Below are 18068 nucleotides of genomic sequence, written 5' to 3'. Positions count from 1 at the left end.
AGTGAACTGAGAAATTCTGGGGTGAGGATGTCAACCAATGTTACATCGTAGAATTCCGACTTATCAACAGAATTGCGCTGAAATAATCACGCATGTCTCCTGTATTGGGAATTTAAATAGTTAGTTCAAATGAATATAAAAATTGAATCATGTATACCTGCCATTAAATCAAGAATATGATTTAGATAATTTGTAAACAACCTCCAATGTAGAAGCAAGAATTGCTCGTAAATTCCGGATATGTAGAATTAACTATTGGTACGATTGGGTCCTCAAATTCTGTAATCAACAGGTCTGGTGGAATATCAATAACTGTAACACCATTGTTTGATTTGGATACTTTGCCTTCTCCAATGTTTTTTATCATTTTTTGTTTTATCATTTTCTAATGTTATGGCATACAGAGGATTTCAATTAGATGATTAGGATTATGAAAATAAATGTATTACTGAAACTTTAATTAAATGAGCTTACCACAGAAGGTTTCCTATTTAAGAGTCTTAGCATTGTAGGAGCAGGAGTACTTTTAGGGTCAGCCACTGTTATGTCATAAATGGCAGGAACGAATGAGCGCATATGTCTTACAGTCGAAACAAACCCCTGAAAGCAAGAAAAGAGTTAATATTTCAGAGCGAGTTTTAGGCAATTATATTTTTGGTTTTCGATATATGTTTTGAATGGTTAACTCATGCTGTAATAATGTTTATATTATGGATAATTTATTCTTCATTACATTCAGATTGACAAATATGTCTTGTACGATTCCATTACAGGAAGTTGAAAATTACTTTGCCGCCTAATTAAAGCCATAAGGCAATAATTCGAGGCTTAACTATTTAACAGAAGCAAAGATCAATAAAGCCAACAAAGGGCATAATGCTTAACCACCATAGGTCAGAATCCACGTAATTCTTAACCATCTATGACAGAAGCAGCATGCTCAACCATCATAGACAGAAGCTCACCACAAAACCAATAAGGCTAATAAAACCTGCATCAAACAGGGTAACAAATAACAAAAAAATCAACAGCCCAATGGAGGAGCATATCCATTTAAATGTGTCCTCAAACCATAAGATAAACATATGTATCAGATATGTGAAATCTTATTTAACTATCTCAAAATTCAATTCAAATTCAAATTCAAATGCAAATTCAGAATTTATGCATATGATAAAATATAATCCCTAATCCACAACTACACAATTTCTGGATAATTCAATTCCATTTCGGAATTCATTAATTACATAAATACAAATCTAATCCACAATCACATAGAATTGGAAAATATACATATTGGATCGATATGAACCTGTCAAAGGAGGCTACAACATGGAATCATTAGACAATCTGCTGAAAAAATAACCAGATCCGAATTACACGCAAATTTACTCTGAAAGCTCAACATCAAACATGAACACAGTTAAAAAATGGGTGGGAGTGTCCCATCCTTCACCTTGAGCAGTCTCATCTTTCGTCCATATTTATCGATCTCATTGTCTTCACCAACCTTGAGAATATGATTTCGTTGGCGCCGAAGAGGTCGAAGTCATGTTCATCTGTTCGCAGTGTTTACCTGCTCGCAGGTTCGCAGAGAGAGTAAACAAAAATCGAAAGTGGAAGAAGATAGAAGAACATATGAACAATTTAAAGAATTACGGAGTATTTCAAATTTGGGAGAAGGTTGCAGAAAATTTGGGAGAAGGTTGCAGAAGAAGAACAGATGGGTGGAATTTAGGGATTTAGGGTTTTGAAGGAGTTGGGAGAATGGTGAAGGATGAAGAAGAAAAACGATAATATGAGTAAAAAAAACTGTAATCTAATAAAAGTTAATTTTAATTTGTAAGATATTATTAAATGAATGGGGACTTATATGCAATAATCAAAAGTTTTTTTTAAAATGGGTCCCACAGTAAAGTTATTTTACCATAGAGCTGATGTGGCTTAGTTTAACTTAAAATTAATTAGGGTTGTTAGGGCTTTAATTCTATTGGTCAATTGGAGTGACTTCACCACTGAAGTCAAATTGACAACTGCACCATAGAAGCTCCCTTGTTTCACACTAACCAAATCCTTAAGTCTCAAAATTCTGACGGCATAGCACCAATATTCCATCATTCTTCAACATGAAAAGAAAGAACATAGGCTTTTACAAATCACCATTCCTCCTCACTAAGAATAGGAGGAAAAAAACTTCTTCAAAACCTGATTTTTATCTACCAGAGGACTGCTGGGAGCATGTGTTCACATTCGTCACCGACCACAACCGCAACTTTAACTCTTTATCACTCGTCTCTAAAATGTTCCTTTCCATAACCAATCGACTCTTATTCTCTCTCAAAATTCGCGATCCACAGCTTTGCTTTCTCCGCCGTATCTTCCATAGATTCTCCAACCTTAATTTCCTTGACCTCCAGTTCAACTTCCATCATGATTTGGATGCAGATATTGCTTTGACTCTCCGTGACATACCAACATTGAAATCTTTATCTATTTCCAATATTGATTTAAAGGATGAAAAGTACTCTCCTTCGCTGCTCATTGATTCATTACTCAGTTTGAAGCTTTTGATTAGTCTTAAGTTCCGGGATTCGAAATTATCAGATGATTTGCTATACTCTATTGCAAGGGAAGCTCTTCCTTTGAAGAGCTTTGTCATCAAATATTGTACCGACTATACTTACAATGGAGTTTATTATTTGTTATCCAAGTGTCATTCGATACAACATCTGGGTCTTTAACATGTTGATTTTCTTGATAATCATCATATTGCCGACTTGTCTTTGCATCTTCCTCATTTGGTTTCTATAAACCTTAGTCTATGTTACAAGCTCACAGAATCAGCCTTCTTTGCCCTTCTTAGAAACTGTCATTCACTTGAAGAGATCATAATGGAAGACATAAATTTTGAGAATTTTGATTCTTTCAAGAATGTTCATGTGAACTCTCAATTGAAGTCTCTGCGTTTGGCTGGCAATTCCTTCATAAATGATGAAAGCATCATAATGTTAGTCTCCATTTTTCCCAATTTGCAGCTGCTTGATTTGACTGATTGCAATGATATATATGAAAAAGGTATTTGTCACGTTTTAAGTAGATGTTGTAAGATTAGACATTTGAACTTGAGCTACTGTCGTGAAATAAGGCTACGTGAAATGAACTTTGTAGTTCCTCAGTTGGAGGTGTTGAACTTGTCATTTACAAAAGTTGATGATAAAACACTCTATGAGGTCTCAAAGAGTTGTTATGGACTTTTGCAACTAAAATTGGCATATTGTCATTATATCACAGAAAAGGGAATGATACACGTGGTTGAAAACTGCACACAACTTAAGGAGATCGATTTGAGAAATTGTAATAAAGTGGAGGCTGATATCGTTGTCTCGGAGGTTTTATCAAGGTCATCTTTAAAACAAAGGAAACTCTTGTCGCGTGATGAGCATATTTTTTTCTCGTAAAAATTTCAACTCTAAGATGTTTTTGGTTTTTAGATTTGCTTCATTGAGAAATTACTCTTGTATTAAATACCGATGTAATGCACACATTTGAAGTTTTAATATTTAAAGTTTTTAAATTATTACCTTCATTGACAACACGGGTGGAAAGGTAATAATTTAATTAGGCAGTGAACTATGAAAATTTTGCTATTTAATGTCAACAGGATTTTGGATCTAATTTGTTAAGGATCTGAAGTTAGTATGGATGTTTTCCTAAACAGTGGAAACAAAATGATACTTAATTTGATTCAGCCTTTTTTTTAGATTGGTGTGTATTAACCCAACGTGTTGCGCTGGTATTTTTTTAGAAATTCGGGCTTAATAAGATATTTTCTCATTTGTAATTCGAATCTTTCTGTCCAGTTTTCGGTAAAATTTAGCAGTTGTGGTAGTTAATCAAGGATGAAATAGGTATTCTTGATCAAAGTGAAACTAGTCATTTGATTCATTCCACTGTTATATAATATAATTTGCATTTTTATAGTTTTCTCATTATTGCTAGTTGATTCTATGAGAAATACTTGCATGGATAGGAACCTAAATCTATATTTTTAGGCACAATTAATAAAAGGCAAATTCTTTGGTACCCTTGAATTATAATTGGGTACCGGTACCCTTAGTGTTAATTAATTTAAAATTTTAATTTTTTTAAAAATAAAAATAATATTAAGAAATGATGTGGCATTAAATATCTTTATTTGATTGGAGGAAGGTACATGTACCCAACCAAATTCAAGGGTACTCGAACCGAACCATAACTGAAGTTGACTCGAAACAAACCCAACTGGTTTTCAGTTTGAAAAAACCAAACGAAACTGGTTCTAGTTAACTAAGAACCAAACCAAATTGTGTCAAGAATGTTGCTCTAATTGTTCATGCTTGCATGCACACATTCCTTGATGTTAATTTATAATGATGTAAAGATGCATAAAGAAAGTAAAACAATTGCAACAAACTGTTATTCTGAATAATGTGCTCCATTTCTTTATGTTTTATATCTTGTTGATTACTATGCTTAGCAAACTTCCAGTTGGGGAGTAACTCTAAAGACAACTGAACAGAAACATGCAATGGTGGTTCAACTCCATCCCAAACTTGCTTACTAAAAAAATGAATAATGTCGACTGTAACTGCGAAATTAACATATACTTGCTTCACCTATGACTTTGCTAAAGAAATTCCTTCATTTCAGTTTGTCTCATTATTCACTGCTTAGTTCGGAGTTGTATTATTAAAGGAAATACTAAACCGTTGGACATAAGTGTTGTTTTTGAAGTCAAATTACATAAGTGCAACATGACTTGTTGATTGTAGTGGAAGAGAATGACATCCCACCCAACATGAGTTTTGTACTTTTGAACCAAACTTCATGAATCTGGGAATCAAGGATTAATTTCTTACATTCAACTTTATACTCTCATAATCCATTTATACTAGATTGTTTTAGATTTCATTGCTTGGTTTTCTGATTTTCAGGAATCCCATATAACAGTGATACCTAGTTAATTATTTATTCTAATTTTATTCCATCTAATCGATAACAAATTGATGTAGCGGTAACGAAAATTATGGTTTACGTGAAGACTTTGAAAGGAACATATAATAATAACATTCTACAATTTACACATTAGGTTAAATAATTCAACTCTTTAATCATTACAATTTTTAAACACCAAATAAATTGAAAGAAGTCCCCTAAATAAATATTACATAGGTTTCAGTCAAAGCATCTTAGGTGAATTACCCTCACAAATTCCACCAAAACCTTGATACAAGCTCTCAGTTGCATTTTAATTGACACGGCATGTTTCTCCTCAGTTAGCATTTGCCAGGACAAAACCTGTTTCTTCTCAATTAGCATTTGCATTAACACAACCTGTTTTGAATTACGCATAGCCGAATTGCACAGACGGAAAAGGCAACCCAAACATAGAATGCAACCAACACCTACTCATATGAATCAGTTCTGTTCTTCAAACAATGAGTAGCAGGAGCCCATATGGGATTCCATGAGTTTCATTCTCCAAAGCCAACCATACCAAGAAATATTGAAAACCATAACTAGAAGCATAACCTTATCACCAGGACTACTAACAGATTAAAATTCAAATGTCACTGCAATTGCGCTTATATCAAAATAGTAAAATTACTAACATAACTTATAGAGAGAACATTATGTGACAGGTTTTTGGATTGTTAGGGAGACCGTTAACAATCCCTGTTCACAGCAGGAGCTCCAATAGAGGAATGGAACTCGATGATGATGAACAAAATGACAAAAGGAAAGAATTAATGAGATGAGATATTAGCAGATTTGATCGTACCATTATTCAGCTCACATGGCTTATAAAGATAATTTGGTTACAACCACTTCCACAAAATGTGGGGAATATTCTAACAGAAATAGCCACTAGGCTACTAAAAACAAACTTCTCTAATTAAAAGTAATTACCCACTAAATTGCTGACTAGATAAAATACTGTAACAATACCCGCCCCACAAACACATCCTTGTCCTCAAGGATGAAAATTAGGATACTTCTTAAGTAAATCATAATAAAATTCCCATGTGGCATGTTCAGTGGGCACATCTTTCCACTTCACCAACACTTTAGTAGCAGCCAATCTTCCACGCTAGACCATTTTGCGATCGATAATAGCTTCAGGTTCCAGAACCAGATCAGAAGAAGAATAAGGGATAGGGACAACGGAAATAGTAGCAGGATTTGGACAAAGTTTCAATTGGGACACATGGAAAACAGAGTGAATGCCACTAGTTGGCGGCAAGTCGAGTTGATAAGCAACCTTTCCAATACGATCAAGTACCTTAAAAGGACCATAGTACTTGGGACGGAGTTTATGATAATTATGATTGCGCACCGAAAGTTGTCGATAAGATTGCAGCTTTAAATAAACAAAGTCGCCAATGGCAAAAACGCGATCACTACGTTTTTTATTGGCTTGCTGTGTCATTCTGTTTTGTGCACGAAGGAGCTGAAACTGAAGGAGTTTAATGACCTGCTCTCGAGCCGATAAGGTCCTATCCACCGAAACCGAAGTGGATTCCCCTGGAAGGTAAGGAAGATGCAATGGTGGAGCTTGACTATATACAATTTCATAAGGAGTGGACTTAATTGCAGTGTGGAAAGTCGTATTGTACCACCATTCCGCTAACGAGAGCCAATGCGACCAAGTAGAGGGTTTCGACGAACACATACAACGGAGGTAAGTTTCCAATCCTTTGTTAACAATTTCCGTTTGTCCATCCGTTTGAGGGTGATAGGCGGTGGATTTGTTCAAATGGACCCCCTGTAATTTGAAAAATTCATTCCAAAACTCACTGATGAAAATAGGATCACGATCACTAGTGATAGAACTAGGCATCCCATGCAGCTTGAATACATGATCCATGAACAATTGAGCTACTTCCATAGCAGTATAAGGGTGAGCTAAAGGGATGAAGTGAGCATACTTGCTCAATCTGTCCACCACGACCAGAATTACCTGTTTTCTGGCAGAGGAAGGTAATCCCTCTATAAAATCCATACTAATAGCGTCCCAAATTTTTTCTGGAATCGGAAGAGGCTGCAGTAAGCCCGGGGAAGCTGCCAGATCTGGTTTAGAGTATTGACAGACATGACAATTCCTCACATATTGTTGAATATCCTTATTCATCCCTTTCCAATAAAATAGATATTTGACTCGAGCGGCTGTAGCATCCCTACCGGAGTGACCTCCTGTAGCAGAATCATGCAACCATTTCAAAATAGTAGTCTTGACCGTGGGAACGTTACCAATCACCAATTTCCCTTTCCTCCTTAAGACGCTGTTGTTCCAAGAGAATTTTGGATGCAATTGCGGTTGATGTTGCAAAGTATCAATCAATTTAGTGATAGAAGGATCAGTAGACCAAGTAGCCTTAATGTTATCAAGTAAATCTGGTACATCATTGTTTAACATCAAAGGAAGTAGTTCAGCCCCGTGATTGCGAGATAAGGCATCAGCTGCGTTGTTAGTACTCCCTTGCTTATACTGTATCTCAAAATCAAAGCCCATAAGCTTAGAAACCCAAGCTTGTTGAAAAGGAGTATTCAACTTTTGCTCCAATATATACTTAATGCTCTTCTGATCGGTTTTTAGGATGAATGCATTATGAGATAAGTAAGTGCTCCATTTTTGAATGGCATAAACCACTGCTAATAGCTCCCTCTCATAAATAGACATGGCTTGTTGCTTAGGACCCAAGGATTTGCTAAGGTAAGCAACAGGATGGTGATCTTGCATGAGGACCGCACCAATCCCTTTTTCGGAAGCATCAGTTTCGACAACAAATGGCTTAGCAAAATCAGGTAAAGCTAGTACCGGCGCAGTAATCAAGGCCTGTTTCAACAAATAGAAAGCTTGGGTGGACTCTTCAGACCAAGAAAAAGAGTCTTTCCTTAACATGTCAGTGAGTGGCTGAGCAATACGACCAAAATTCTTAACAAATCTCCTGTAATATCCAACAAGACCTAAAAACCCACGCAATTGTTTCAGAGTTTGAGGTTGCTGCCACTTGCTTACTGCCTGAATCTTCACAGGATCAGTAGAAACTGTTCCCTGAGAAATCATATGGCCTAGATACTCCACTGTGTCCGTAGCAAAACGACATTTGTTTCTGTGAAGAAGCAATTGGTTTTGGCGCACAGTTTCAAAGATCAGCTGTAGATGATGGACATGATCTTTTAAAGTAGAGCTATAAACTAAAATGTCATCAAAAAAGATAATGACAAATTTTCGCAAAAACCGTTGGAACACATGATTCATGAGGGATTGAAAAGTAGCAGGGGAATTTGTAAGCCCAAAAGGCATAACCAAGTATTCAAAGTGGCCACTGTGTGTTTTAAAAGCATTTTTGTATTCTTCACCAGCCGCCATGCGAACTTGATGGTAACCTGACCGAAGATCCAATTTGGAAAAAATAGTTGCACCCCCTAATTCATCCATTAAATCCTCTATCAAAGGGATGGGAAATCGATCTTTGATAGTACTTTGGTTCAACCTGCGGAAATCTACACAAAGTCGCCAAGATCCATCCTTCTTTCTGACCAACACAGTAGGTGAGGCAAAGGGGCTATTACTATATTGAATAATGCCTTGCTCCAACATATCAGCAACTAATTTGTCCACTATATTTTTTTTGAAGCACAGAGTATCGATAAGGGCGTAAATTAAATGGAATGGTACCTTCCATAACCGGAATTTTATGATCAAACCCTGGCCTAGAGGGTGGTAAATGGCAAGGTACTGCAAAAATATCCTCGTAGGCAGTTAACAGATCTTCAATCTCCAAAGGAAGAACAGGGGCCACTGTTTGAGCAGAGATTAAATGGCAAGTTGGGATAATTAACTGAGGATTGGGATCATCCATTGCTAAGAAGCACAACTCAGCACCTTGTTGGACAGCTAAATTGAGAGCTTCTGCAGTGATCATCTTAGTACCAGAAGGTTTGGCACCACGCAACGAGAGTTTACGACCTTTGACATGAAATTCCATATGCAACCTATCAAAATCCCAAACAACAGGTCCTAGAGATTTCAGCCATTGGATACCCAAAATTAAATCACAACAAACCAAGGGAAGGACAATAACATCAGCCACAAAAGATGTTTGTTGCAGGGTCCATTGAAAATTCTTGCAAATGTAAGGAGCCTCTAATTTGTTCCCTCCACCACCTATGATAGACATGGGTGTGATAGCTTCTAATTTACACCCTAATTTTCTAGCCACAGCTAAATCTAGAAAATTATGAGTGCTGCCACTATCCAAAAGAATTTGCAATGGTTTCTTTTCATGTGTACCCGTTACACGCATAGTTTGATAGCTAGAAATACCCGTAAGAGCTTGCAGAGATAATTGAGGGTTGTCAAACTCTGTTGTTTCCACAGGTTGAGAAGTGGGTTCCTCAACCACAATCTCTTCATCAATCATATCTGCATCATCATCCAACTCTAGAACCATCAGCTGAGAACGCTTATGTTTAAGTTGATGACCTGGTGTAAAAACTTCATCACAAAACATACATAAACCCTTAGCTCTTCTGTCAGCCATTTCAGCTGCCGAATAGGAACGCGAGGTACGAGTGAACAGGGGTTTTGGAGAAGGTGTGGCATTTGAAGTGGAATATGTGAGGGAAGGTGGCTGGGTAGGGTTTGGTAGAGAGGTTTTGACAACAAAAGGTTTGGACGAGTGAGGGGTAAAACGATTAAGGGTTTTGGGGAAAACTGTTTGGAGGCTTCAAGCAATTTAGCGAGGTTGGCAGCGTGAGCTATGGTGAGCGGATTAAACATACGTACGTGCATCTGAGTATTATGCTCTAACCCAGTAAGAAAAATACTCAAACAATGCTCAGGTAGTAAGGAAACTTGGGTAAGAGCTAATTCAAATTCATCAACATAGTCTTGAACCTTACCAGTTTGTTTGATTTGAATTAGGGTCGAGACTGGATCTTCAAAAGCATCCCCAAATCGTTGAGTAATATCAGCAACGTATTGAGACCAAGGAGGATACACATCAAATTTGTTGCGCATATAATTCAAATGCCACTGTAGAGCAAGTCCGTCGAGGTGAATAGATGCAAGACGCACCATTGGAATCTTTCGTGAAGCTAAGGAGTATGCTTGGAGTCACAAATCAAGTTTAAGGGGGGATGTTGAAATATAAACTTGATTTGGGCCTAATTATTAGTGGTATTCTTGGGCTTAGTTATTTTGGGCTTAGATGATTTTGGGTAGTGTTTCTAGAGAATTCTTGTAGTGTTTGGAGTGTCTAGATATTTCTTATGGTTGTAATATTCTCTAGAATACTCTTTAGATATCTAGAGTTGAGAACTCTCTAGAATTAGTGAATCTAGAGTTCTCCTTAGAGTACTATAAATAGAGATGTGATCTCACACATTTGTATCAAGCAAAATACAAAGTTCTCTCTTCCATAAAGAATTCTCCTACCTATCAAGTTTTTATTCAAGCCTCCAATATTTCTAAACACTTGTCCTACACATAAAAACAACCTTAGTTCCAACAAAGTGGTATCAGAGCTTCAAGTTCCTAAAAAGATGGCAAATGGAGGTTTTCCTTTTCAAATGCCGATGCTCACAAAGAACAACTATGATAATTGGAGTATCAAGATGAAGGCGCTACTAGGATCTCAAGATGTGTGGGATGTCGTTGAGAAAGGCTTCAAGGAGCAAGTAGAAGCCTCACTAAGTCAAGGTGCAAAAGATACATTGAAGGAGTCAAGAGAGACAAGAAAGCTCTCTTCCTCATTTATCAATCGGTGGATGAAGATACTTTTGAGAAGATATCCAACGCAACGACGGCCAAAGAAGCATGGGACAAGCTTCAAACTTGCAACAAAGGAGTTGAGCAGGTAAAAAAGATTCGTCTTCAAACTCTTAGAGGTGACTTTCAATGCTTATTTATGGAGGATTCCGAGTCAATTTCTGATTATTTTTCTCGAGTATTGGCCGTAGTCAATCAACTTAAAAGAAATGGTGAAGATGTTGATGATGTGAAAGTCATGGAGAAAATACTTCGCACTTTAAATCCAAGTTTTGACTTCATTGTTATCAACATTGAAGAAAACAAGGATTTAAAGACCATGACCATTGAGCAACTCATGGGTTCCTTACAAGCATATGAAGAAAAACAAAAGAGAAAAACTAAACAAAAGGAGACTATAGAGCAACTACTACAACTCAACATAAAGGAAGCAAACTATGTAAACTACAAGAACCAAAGAGGACGAGGTCGTGGCCAAGATCGTGGACGTGGATGAGGACGTGGAGGAGAAGGAAGAGGAGGTTACAACAACTACTCTAACAACTTCAACAATGGAGAAAGAAGTTGGAATTCACAACCGACAAGAGGTCGTGGAAGAGGAAATTCATGGTCGAGGTACGAAAAATCACAAATCAAGTGCTTCAACTGCAACAAGATTGGTCACTATGCATCAGAGTGTAGATTCTCGAAGAAGGTTGAAGAGAAAGCTAACTTTGTAGAAGAAAAAGGTGGAGAAGAAGAAACTTTGCTACTCGCATGTCAAAACCAAGTTGAAGAGAAAAGAAACAAGTGGTACCTCGACACTGGTGCAAGCAACCACATGTGCGGCGATCGAAGCATGTTTGTAGAGATCAATGAAGCGGCAACTGGCGATGTCTCATTTGGAGATAACTCGAAGATACCGGTCAAAGGCAAAGGTAAAATTCTCATACGCTTGAAGAATGGTAGTCATCAATTCATATCCAATGTCTACTATGTCCCTAACATGAAGAATAATATTTTGAGCTTGGGACAATTATTAGAGAAAGGCTATGACATCCACTTGAAAGAACATAGTCTTTTCTTAAGAGATTGTAGACATAACTTGATTGCGAAGGTGCCTATGTCAAAGAATAGAATGTTCCTTTTGAACATTCAAAATGATGTGGCAAAGTGTCTCAAGGCGTGCTATACCAACTCTTCATGGCTATGGCATTTACGATTTGGGCATCTCAACTTCGATGGTTTAGAGCGTTTGGCAAAGAAGGAGATGGTGAGAGGCTTGCCTAGCATCAACCACCCAGACCAACTCTGCGAAGGATGTCTAATTGGGAAGCAATTCCGAAAAAGCTTTCCAAAGGAATCAACATCAAGAGCCATAAAGCCGCTAGAGCTCATACACACCGATGTTTGTGGACCAATCAAACCCAACTCTTTTGGTAAGAGTAAGTACTTTCTCCTCTTTATTGATGATTATTCCAGAAAAACATGGGTTTACTTCTTAAAGGAGAAGTCAGAAGTGTTTGAAAACTTTAAGAAGTTCAAAGCCCTTGTGGAGAAAGAAAGTGGTCTTTCCATTAAGGCCATGAGATCTGATCGAGGAGGAGAGTTCACTTCAAATAAGTTCAACAAATATTGTGAAGAACATGGAATCCGCCGTCCATTGACTGTGCCAAGATCGCCACAACAAAATGGAGTAGCAGAAAGAAAGAATCGAACCATACTTAACATGGTGCGAAGCATGCTCAAAAGCAAGAAGATGCCGAAGGAGTTTTGGGCCGAAGCTGTGGCATGTGCGGTTTACTTGACAAATCGCTCCCCAACAAGAAGTGTGCACGAGAAGACACCACAAGAAGCATGGAGTGGAAGGAAGCCTGGGATCTCTCACCTTAAAGTGTTTGGAAGTATTGCTTACACCCATGTTCCAGACGAAAGAAGAATAAAGCTCGATGATAAAAGTGAGAAATACGTGTTTGTAGGTTACAACTCAAGTTCCAAAGGTTACAAGCTTTACAATCCAAATAGTGGAAAGATCGTCATAAGCCGTGACGTGGAGTTCGATGAAGAAGATTGTTGGGATTGGAGTGTTCAAGAAGAAAGGTATGATTTTCTTCCTTGCTTTGAAGAAGAAGAAGAAGAAATTGAACAACCAATGATAGAGGAACATCTTACACCACCGACCTCACCGACACCAAGGTTGGAAGAAACAAGCTCAAGTGAGAGGACACCGCGACTAAGAAGCATTGAAGAGCTTTATGAGGTAACCGAAAACCTAAACGACATTAACCTCTTTTGTCTTTTTGGTGATTGTGAGCCTTTAAGCTATCAAGAAGCGGCGGAAAACATAAAGTGGAGAGATGCCATGGACGAAGAAATCAAGTCAATCACGAAGAATGATACGTGGGAACTTACTACACTTCCAAGAGGACACAAAGCAATTGGAGTAAGATGGGTGTACAAGGCGAAGAAGAATGCAAAAGGAGACGTGGAGAGATATAAAGCAAGATTGGTGGCGAAAGGATATAGTCAAAGACAAGGAATTGACTATGATGAGGTATTTGCTCCCGTTGCTCGTCTTGAAACTATTAGACTGATCATTTCTTTGGCAGCCCAAAATAAATGGAAGATTTATCAAATGGATGTGAAGTCGGCCTTCTTGAATGGTTTCCTCGAAGAAGAAGTTTATATCGAGCAACCATTGGGTTATGAAGTAAAAGGGCAAGAAGAAAAAGTCTTGAAGTTGAAGAAGGCATTGTACGGTCTCAAGCAAGCACCAAGAGCTTGGAATGTTCGAATCGACAAGTACTTTCAAGACAAGAACTTCATCAAGTGTCCATATGAGCATGCACTTTATATCAAAGCGCAAAGTGGAGATATTTTGATTGTGTGCTTGTATGTAGATGACTTGATTTTCACAGGGAACAATCCGAGCATGTTTGAAGAGTTCAAGAAAGACATGGCAAATGAATTTGAGATGACAGATTTGGGGTTCATGGCATATTATCTTGGCATCGAAGTAAAGCAAGGAGACAAAGGAATTTTCATCACCCAAGAAGGTTATGCCAAAGAAGTACTTAAGAAATTCAAGATGGATGACGCCAATCCAGTTGGCACCCCGATGGAATGTGGAAGCAAGCTGAGCAAGCATGAAAATGGAGACATCGTGGATCCAACTCTTTACAAAAGTTTGTTTGGAAGTTTACGTTACTTGACATGTACAAGGCCGGATATTCTCTATGCCGTAGGAGTCGTAAGTCGCTACATGGAAGCTCCAACAACAACTCACTTCAAGGCGGCAAAGAGAATTCTTCGATACATCAAAGGTATAACAAACTTTGGCTTGCACTATTACTCTTCTAACAATTATGACATTGTTGGTTATAGTGATAGCGATTGGAGTGGAGACTTGGATGATAGAAAGAGCACAACTGGTTTTGTGTTCTTTATGGGAGATACTGCTTTCACTTGGATGTCAAAGAAGCAACCTATAGTCACACTATCAACTTGTGAAGCCGAGTATGTCGCTGCCACATCATGTGTTTGTCATGCAGTTTGGCTAAGGAACTTGTTGAAAGAGTTAAAGATGCCACAAAAGGATCCTATGGAAATATGTGTTGACAATAAATCTGCACTTGCTTTAGCAAAGAATCCGTCTTTCATGAAAGAAGTAAGCATATCGACACACGTTACCACTTCATAAGAGAATGCATTGAGAGAAAGGAGGTGAAGTTGAAGTATGTGATGTCTCAAGATCAAGCTGCCGACATTTTCACCAAGCCACTCAAGTTGGAATCTTTCGTGAAGCTAAGGAGTATGCTTGGAGTCACAAATCAAGTTTAAGGGGGGATGTTGAAATATAAACTTGATTTGGGCCTAATTATTAGTGGTATTCTTGGGCTTAGTTATTTTGGGCTTAGATGATTTTGGGTAGTGTTTCTAGAGAATTCTTGTAGTGTTTGGAGTGTCTAGATATTTCTTATGGTTGTAATATTCTCTAGAATACTCTTTAGATATCTAGAGTTGAGAACTCTCTAGAATTAGTGAATCTAGAGTTCTCCTTAGAGTACTATAAATAGAGATGTAATCTCACACATTTGTATCAAGCAAAATACAATGTTCTCTCTTCCATAAAGAATTCTCCTACCTATCAAGTTTTTATTCAAGCCTCCAATATTTCTAAACACTTATCCTACACATAAAAACAACCTTAGTTCCAACAGTCATGAACAAAGAGCTTAACCAGTAAATATTTAAACTACTAATGAGTATCATTATTAATTCAAAGATTAATAATAATAAATATGTTTTTTTATTAATAATAATAAGAAATATATTCAAAGCTTAACCAAGATGTATGCAACTCATAAGTTGAACAATAATGTTTTTCATTGTAAATTTTATTTATTCTAGAAAGAAACAAAAAATTATTATTATTATTATCCTCCCATTAACAGTTTGAATATGTCTTCACTCGTCGCACCTGTAATTGATCAGACTCCACCTGAAAACATATTTGAATCAATATGGGAAAATTTCATTATAATTTTTTTATGCTATTTCGCCATATTATTGGTCTGGTTCAGGCGGATAGTGTTTGGTCTACAGGTAAGTAAAAATTACATCATACCTTTATTTTAATAAAATATAAATTTTATTATAACAAAAATTTCATCCATTGTTAAACCACCACCCTGCATAAATATATAAACGGGCACCTGAACATACTTTAACACATAATTTAACATGTGTTTTATTAAATTTCACCATGAAATTATTATCGATATTTTGTTTAAAGATCACACATGAATAGAACTTCACATACAAAATAGAATTGACTTTGATTACAGCAAATCATGTTAATCACAGCCCGATATATTTTATATGGGAAGTCATTTTCACATGTGACCTTTAAAAAAATTGATATTAATTTTAAGGTTAAAGTTAATATAATACCGGCTAATATATTTATGCAAAGCGGAAGTTCAGAGTAATGTATGGAATTTATTTGAAAATTAAAATTTATATTTTATAAAATGAAGGTCAATGTAATTTTTATTCACCGGTAAACAAAAAGGCATCAGCCTGAACCTATATGACATGGGCCAAGTAGCATTAAAAAAAGAGAAGATTTATAATGAATTTTCCAAAACTAATTCTTGTAGGGGATCTTATAATACAACTCACAACGTGAAAAAGCTTAAACAATATTTTGCACGATCTAAATTTATATAAAAGATGCTTAAGTGTAGTTAAATAAATAGTATAGAGAGAGCTATTCACACCTTAACAAATAAATTACATAAACTCCATGAAGACCTTCTTTGTTATTAAGAGGATAATTTCACGAGTGATGCTAAATGATACGAACCTTACATTTAACGAATTACACCTATAATCTTCTTTGTTTTTCATGGTAAATTGATATACAAACCAATGAAAAGTAATAATGACAAAAAAGAATGAATTTCACTTTTCTTATAATAATGATGGCCTTGATCAACGGATTAAACTAAGTGATGGAGAGGGATTTGTGTGATTTAGTTAGAGAGAGGCAAGGGTTTCTCAGTTTAACTATAATTTCTCGTGAGTGAAGGAACGAGTTTCTAGGGAGAACTGGTAGTTTAACATTTGGTATAGTTAAAATAATTAATTAATTAATATAGTAATAACTAATAGTCATTAATACTTAATAAATAATAAACAAAAACTCTAATTACTACTTTTATTTATTTTTTAATTGATATTTTACATATAGTAATGGCCTTTAATTTTATTTTTAATAAAAAAGAGTAAAATGATTTATATAATAAAAGATAACGTTTTTTATTAAATAAAACAATTTTTTTTAATCAAATTTTTGTTGGATGAGAGTAAAACATATTCATGTTTTTATTTATTTATTTTAAATAAGGGGGCAAAAGCAAAAAAAAAATAAAAATAAGAAACAAATATTAAAATTAAAAATATTAATACCAACTAGATCAGCTAAGAATATAGATATTAATTCTTCAATATAATCTTCATGAAATTGAATTCTTTAACTACGTATTACTCCTAAGTTGGAAGCTCTTTCGCGTTCTTATTCTCTTCACGATATATGTGAGAAATGATAGTCTCTCAATCACACATAATTAAGCTTTTATTCCTCTGAAAGAGATCCTGATCAATTCCCATCTTGCAGGAGGTTGTAGTAATTGTTGAGACAACCTCTTTACTATATATGTGCAGCTTCATTTTCTTCTAACATATATCAAAGTCATGGTTCAAACTTTAATAAACTCTCCAAAACTCTGCAACTACAACTTTGTGATTTCTTATATATTTTGAGAAGCTCCCTCTCAAAATTCATCCTCTTTATTCTGCTTGACCCTTTCCTTCAATTTCCTCGTCTGTGTTTAGTCTAACCTATTCATTGTTTAGAGGTGCAGCTTGTATGATAAGTGATCTTATCATACAAGCTTTAACTCATCTGATAATTTCTCATTTTCACCCTTATGTCTTCACCATGCTCCTTTGGTTCCTCCCAAACCAAATATTATGATACAGAGTTTTCCAAATAGCTTGCCAATTTTAATGGTCTCTCAATCCAATCCTGCAAATTATTATTAAAGTACATATCGCAATAGTTGTAATATTTTGGTAAAAAAAACTCGCAAGACGTGTGTAGAAATGGTGAATTGGTTTGAGATATTGAGCGATGTTAGTTTCAATGCGAAATTAGATTGATAGTGTGAAAGTGATTGATGTCCTATCAAGGGGATAGTCGTTCACTATTTCGTGTGAACCTAAGAAGAAAGTGGCTATGAAAGAGTTGGAACTTATTGATTTCCGCCAGATAGTAAAGAGAGTCAAAAGCTGGATGTGGAACTTGTATATTTGGTAGTGACGGAAATTAAATGAGGACATTGATTTGAAGTGGATGATCAGAGTGGTGCAACTGAAGCATGATGTGACATAATTGCTATGAGGTGTGATCTCTAACTTTGAGTGTGTTCGTTGTGCAGTATTGTGATCGTATAATATATGTTGATATTAGATTGATGTTACGTGATGTTAGAATATTTGGTTTGTTGCTGTTGTTGGTTGATGATTATTAGGAATAAGGAGTAATACTATAATTATGACGAAATTTGATTATGTTGATGCCACTGTGAAGATGACGTGATGTTGTGAATGATGTTGTTGTTGTTTTATTAATGATTGACATACATAGATCTAGGAGTACAATTGTTTATGTGTTTTTGTTGTTGATGATGTTATTATGATGATATGG

The 18068-nt window shown here is 36.1% G+C and overlaps 3 protein-coding genes across 3 annotated transcripts; all 3 read left to right on the top strand.

The window, feature by feature from the left end:
* Positions 1-2126: 2126 nt before the first annotated feature.
* On the top strand, positions 2127-2741 carry LOC131604573 (uncharacterized). Its single transcript, XM_058877007.1, has one exon. The coding sequence runs from the start codon at positions 2127-2129 to the stop codon at positions 2739-2741; it is 615 nt and encodes a 204-aa protein (XP_058732990.1).
* Positions 2742-2891: 150 nt separating this feature from the next.
* On the top strand, positions 2892-3458 carry LOC131604572 (F-box/LRR-repeat protein 3-like). Its single transcript, XM_058877006.1, has one exon. The coding sequence runs from the start codon at positions 2892-2894 to the stop codon at positions 3456-3458; it is 567 nt and encodes a 188-aa protein (XP_058732989.1).
* Positions 3459-10590: 7132 nt separating this feature from the next.
* LOC131604571 (uncharacterized) lies at positions 10591-11312 on the top strand. Its single transcript, XM_058877005.1, has 2 exons — positions 10591-10747; positions 10822-11312. The coding sequence occupies exons 1-2, from the start codon at positions 10591-10593 to the stop codon at positions 11310-11312; spliced, it is 648 nt and encodes a 215-aa protein (XP_058732988.1).
* Positions 11313-18068: the final 6756 nt, after the last annotated feature.

Source organism: Vicia villosa, linkage group LG5 (assembly GCF_029867415.1).
Source record: "Vicia villosa cultivar HV-30 ecotype Madison, WI linkage group LG5, Vvil1.0, whole genome shotgun sequence".
NCBI classification, from domain to species: Eukaryota; Viridiplantae; Streptophyta; class Magnoliopsida; order Fabales; family Fabaceae; genus Vicia; species Vicia villosa.
The sequence above is the reverse complement of the archived record's forward strand: the minus strand, read 5'-3'. Positions and strand labels throughout refer to the sequence as shown.

Bases quoted from the DNA above. Each gene is read 5' to 3' on its own strand.
- LOC131604573 (XM_058877007.1), top strand. From the start codon at position 2,127: ATGAAAAGAAAGAACATAGGCTTTTACAAATCACCATTCCTCCTCACT.
- LOC131604572 (XM_058877006.1), top strand. From the start codon at position 2,892: ATGGAAGACATAAATTTTGAGAATTTTGATTCTTTCAAGAATGTTCAT.
- LOC131604571 (XM_058877005.1), top strand. From the start codon at position 10,591: ATGGCAAATGGAGGTTTTCCTTTTCAAATGCCGATGCTCACAAAGAAC. The intron at 10,748-10,821 runs GTGCAAAAGATA...CGGTGGATGAAG, and splicing joins AGAAGCCTCACTAAGTCAAG to ATACTTTTGAGAAGATATCC.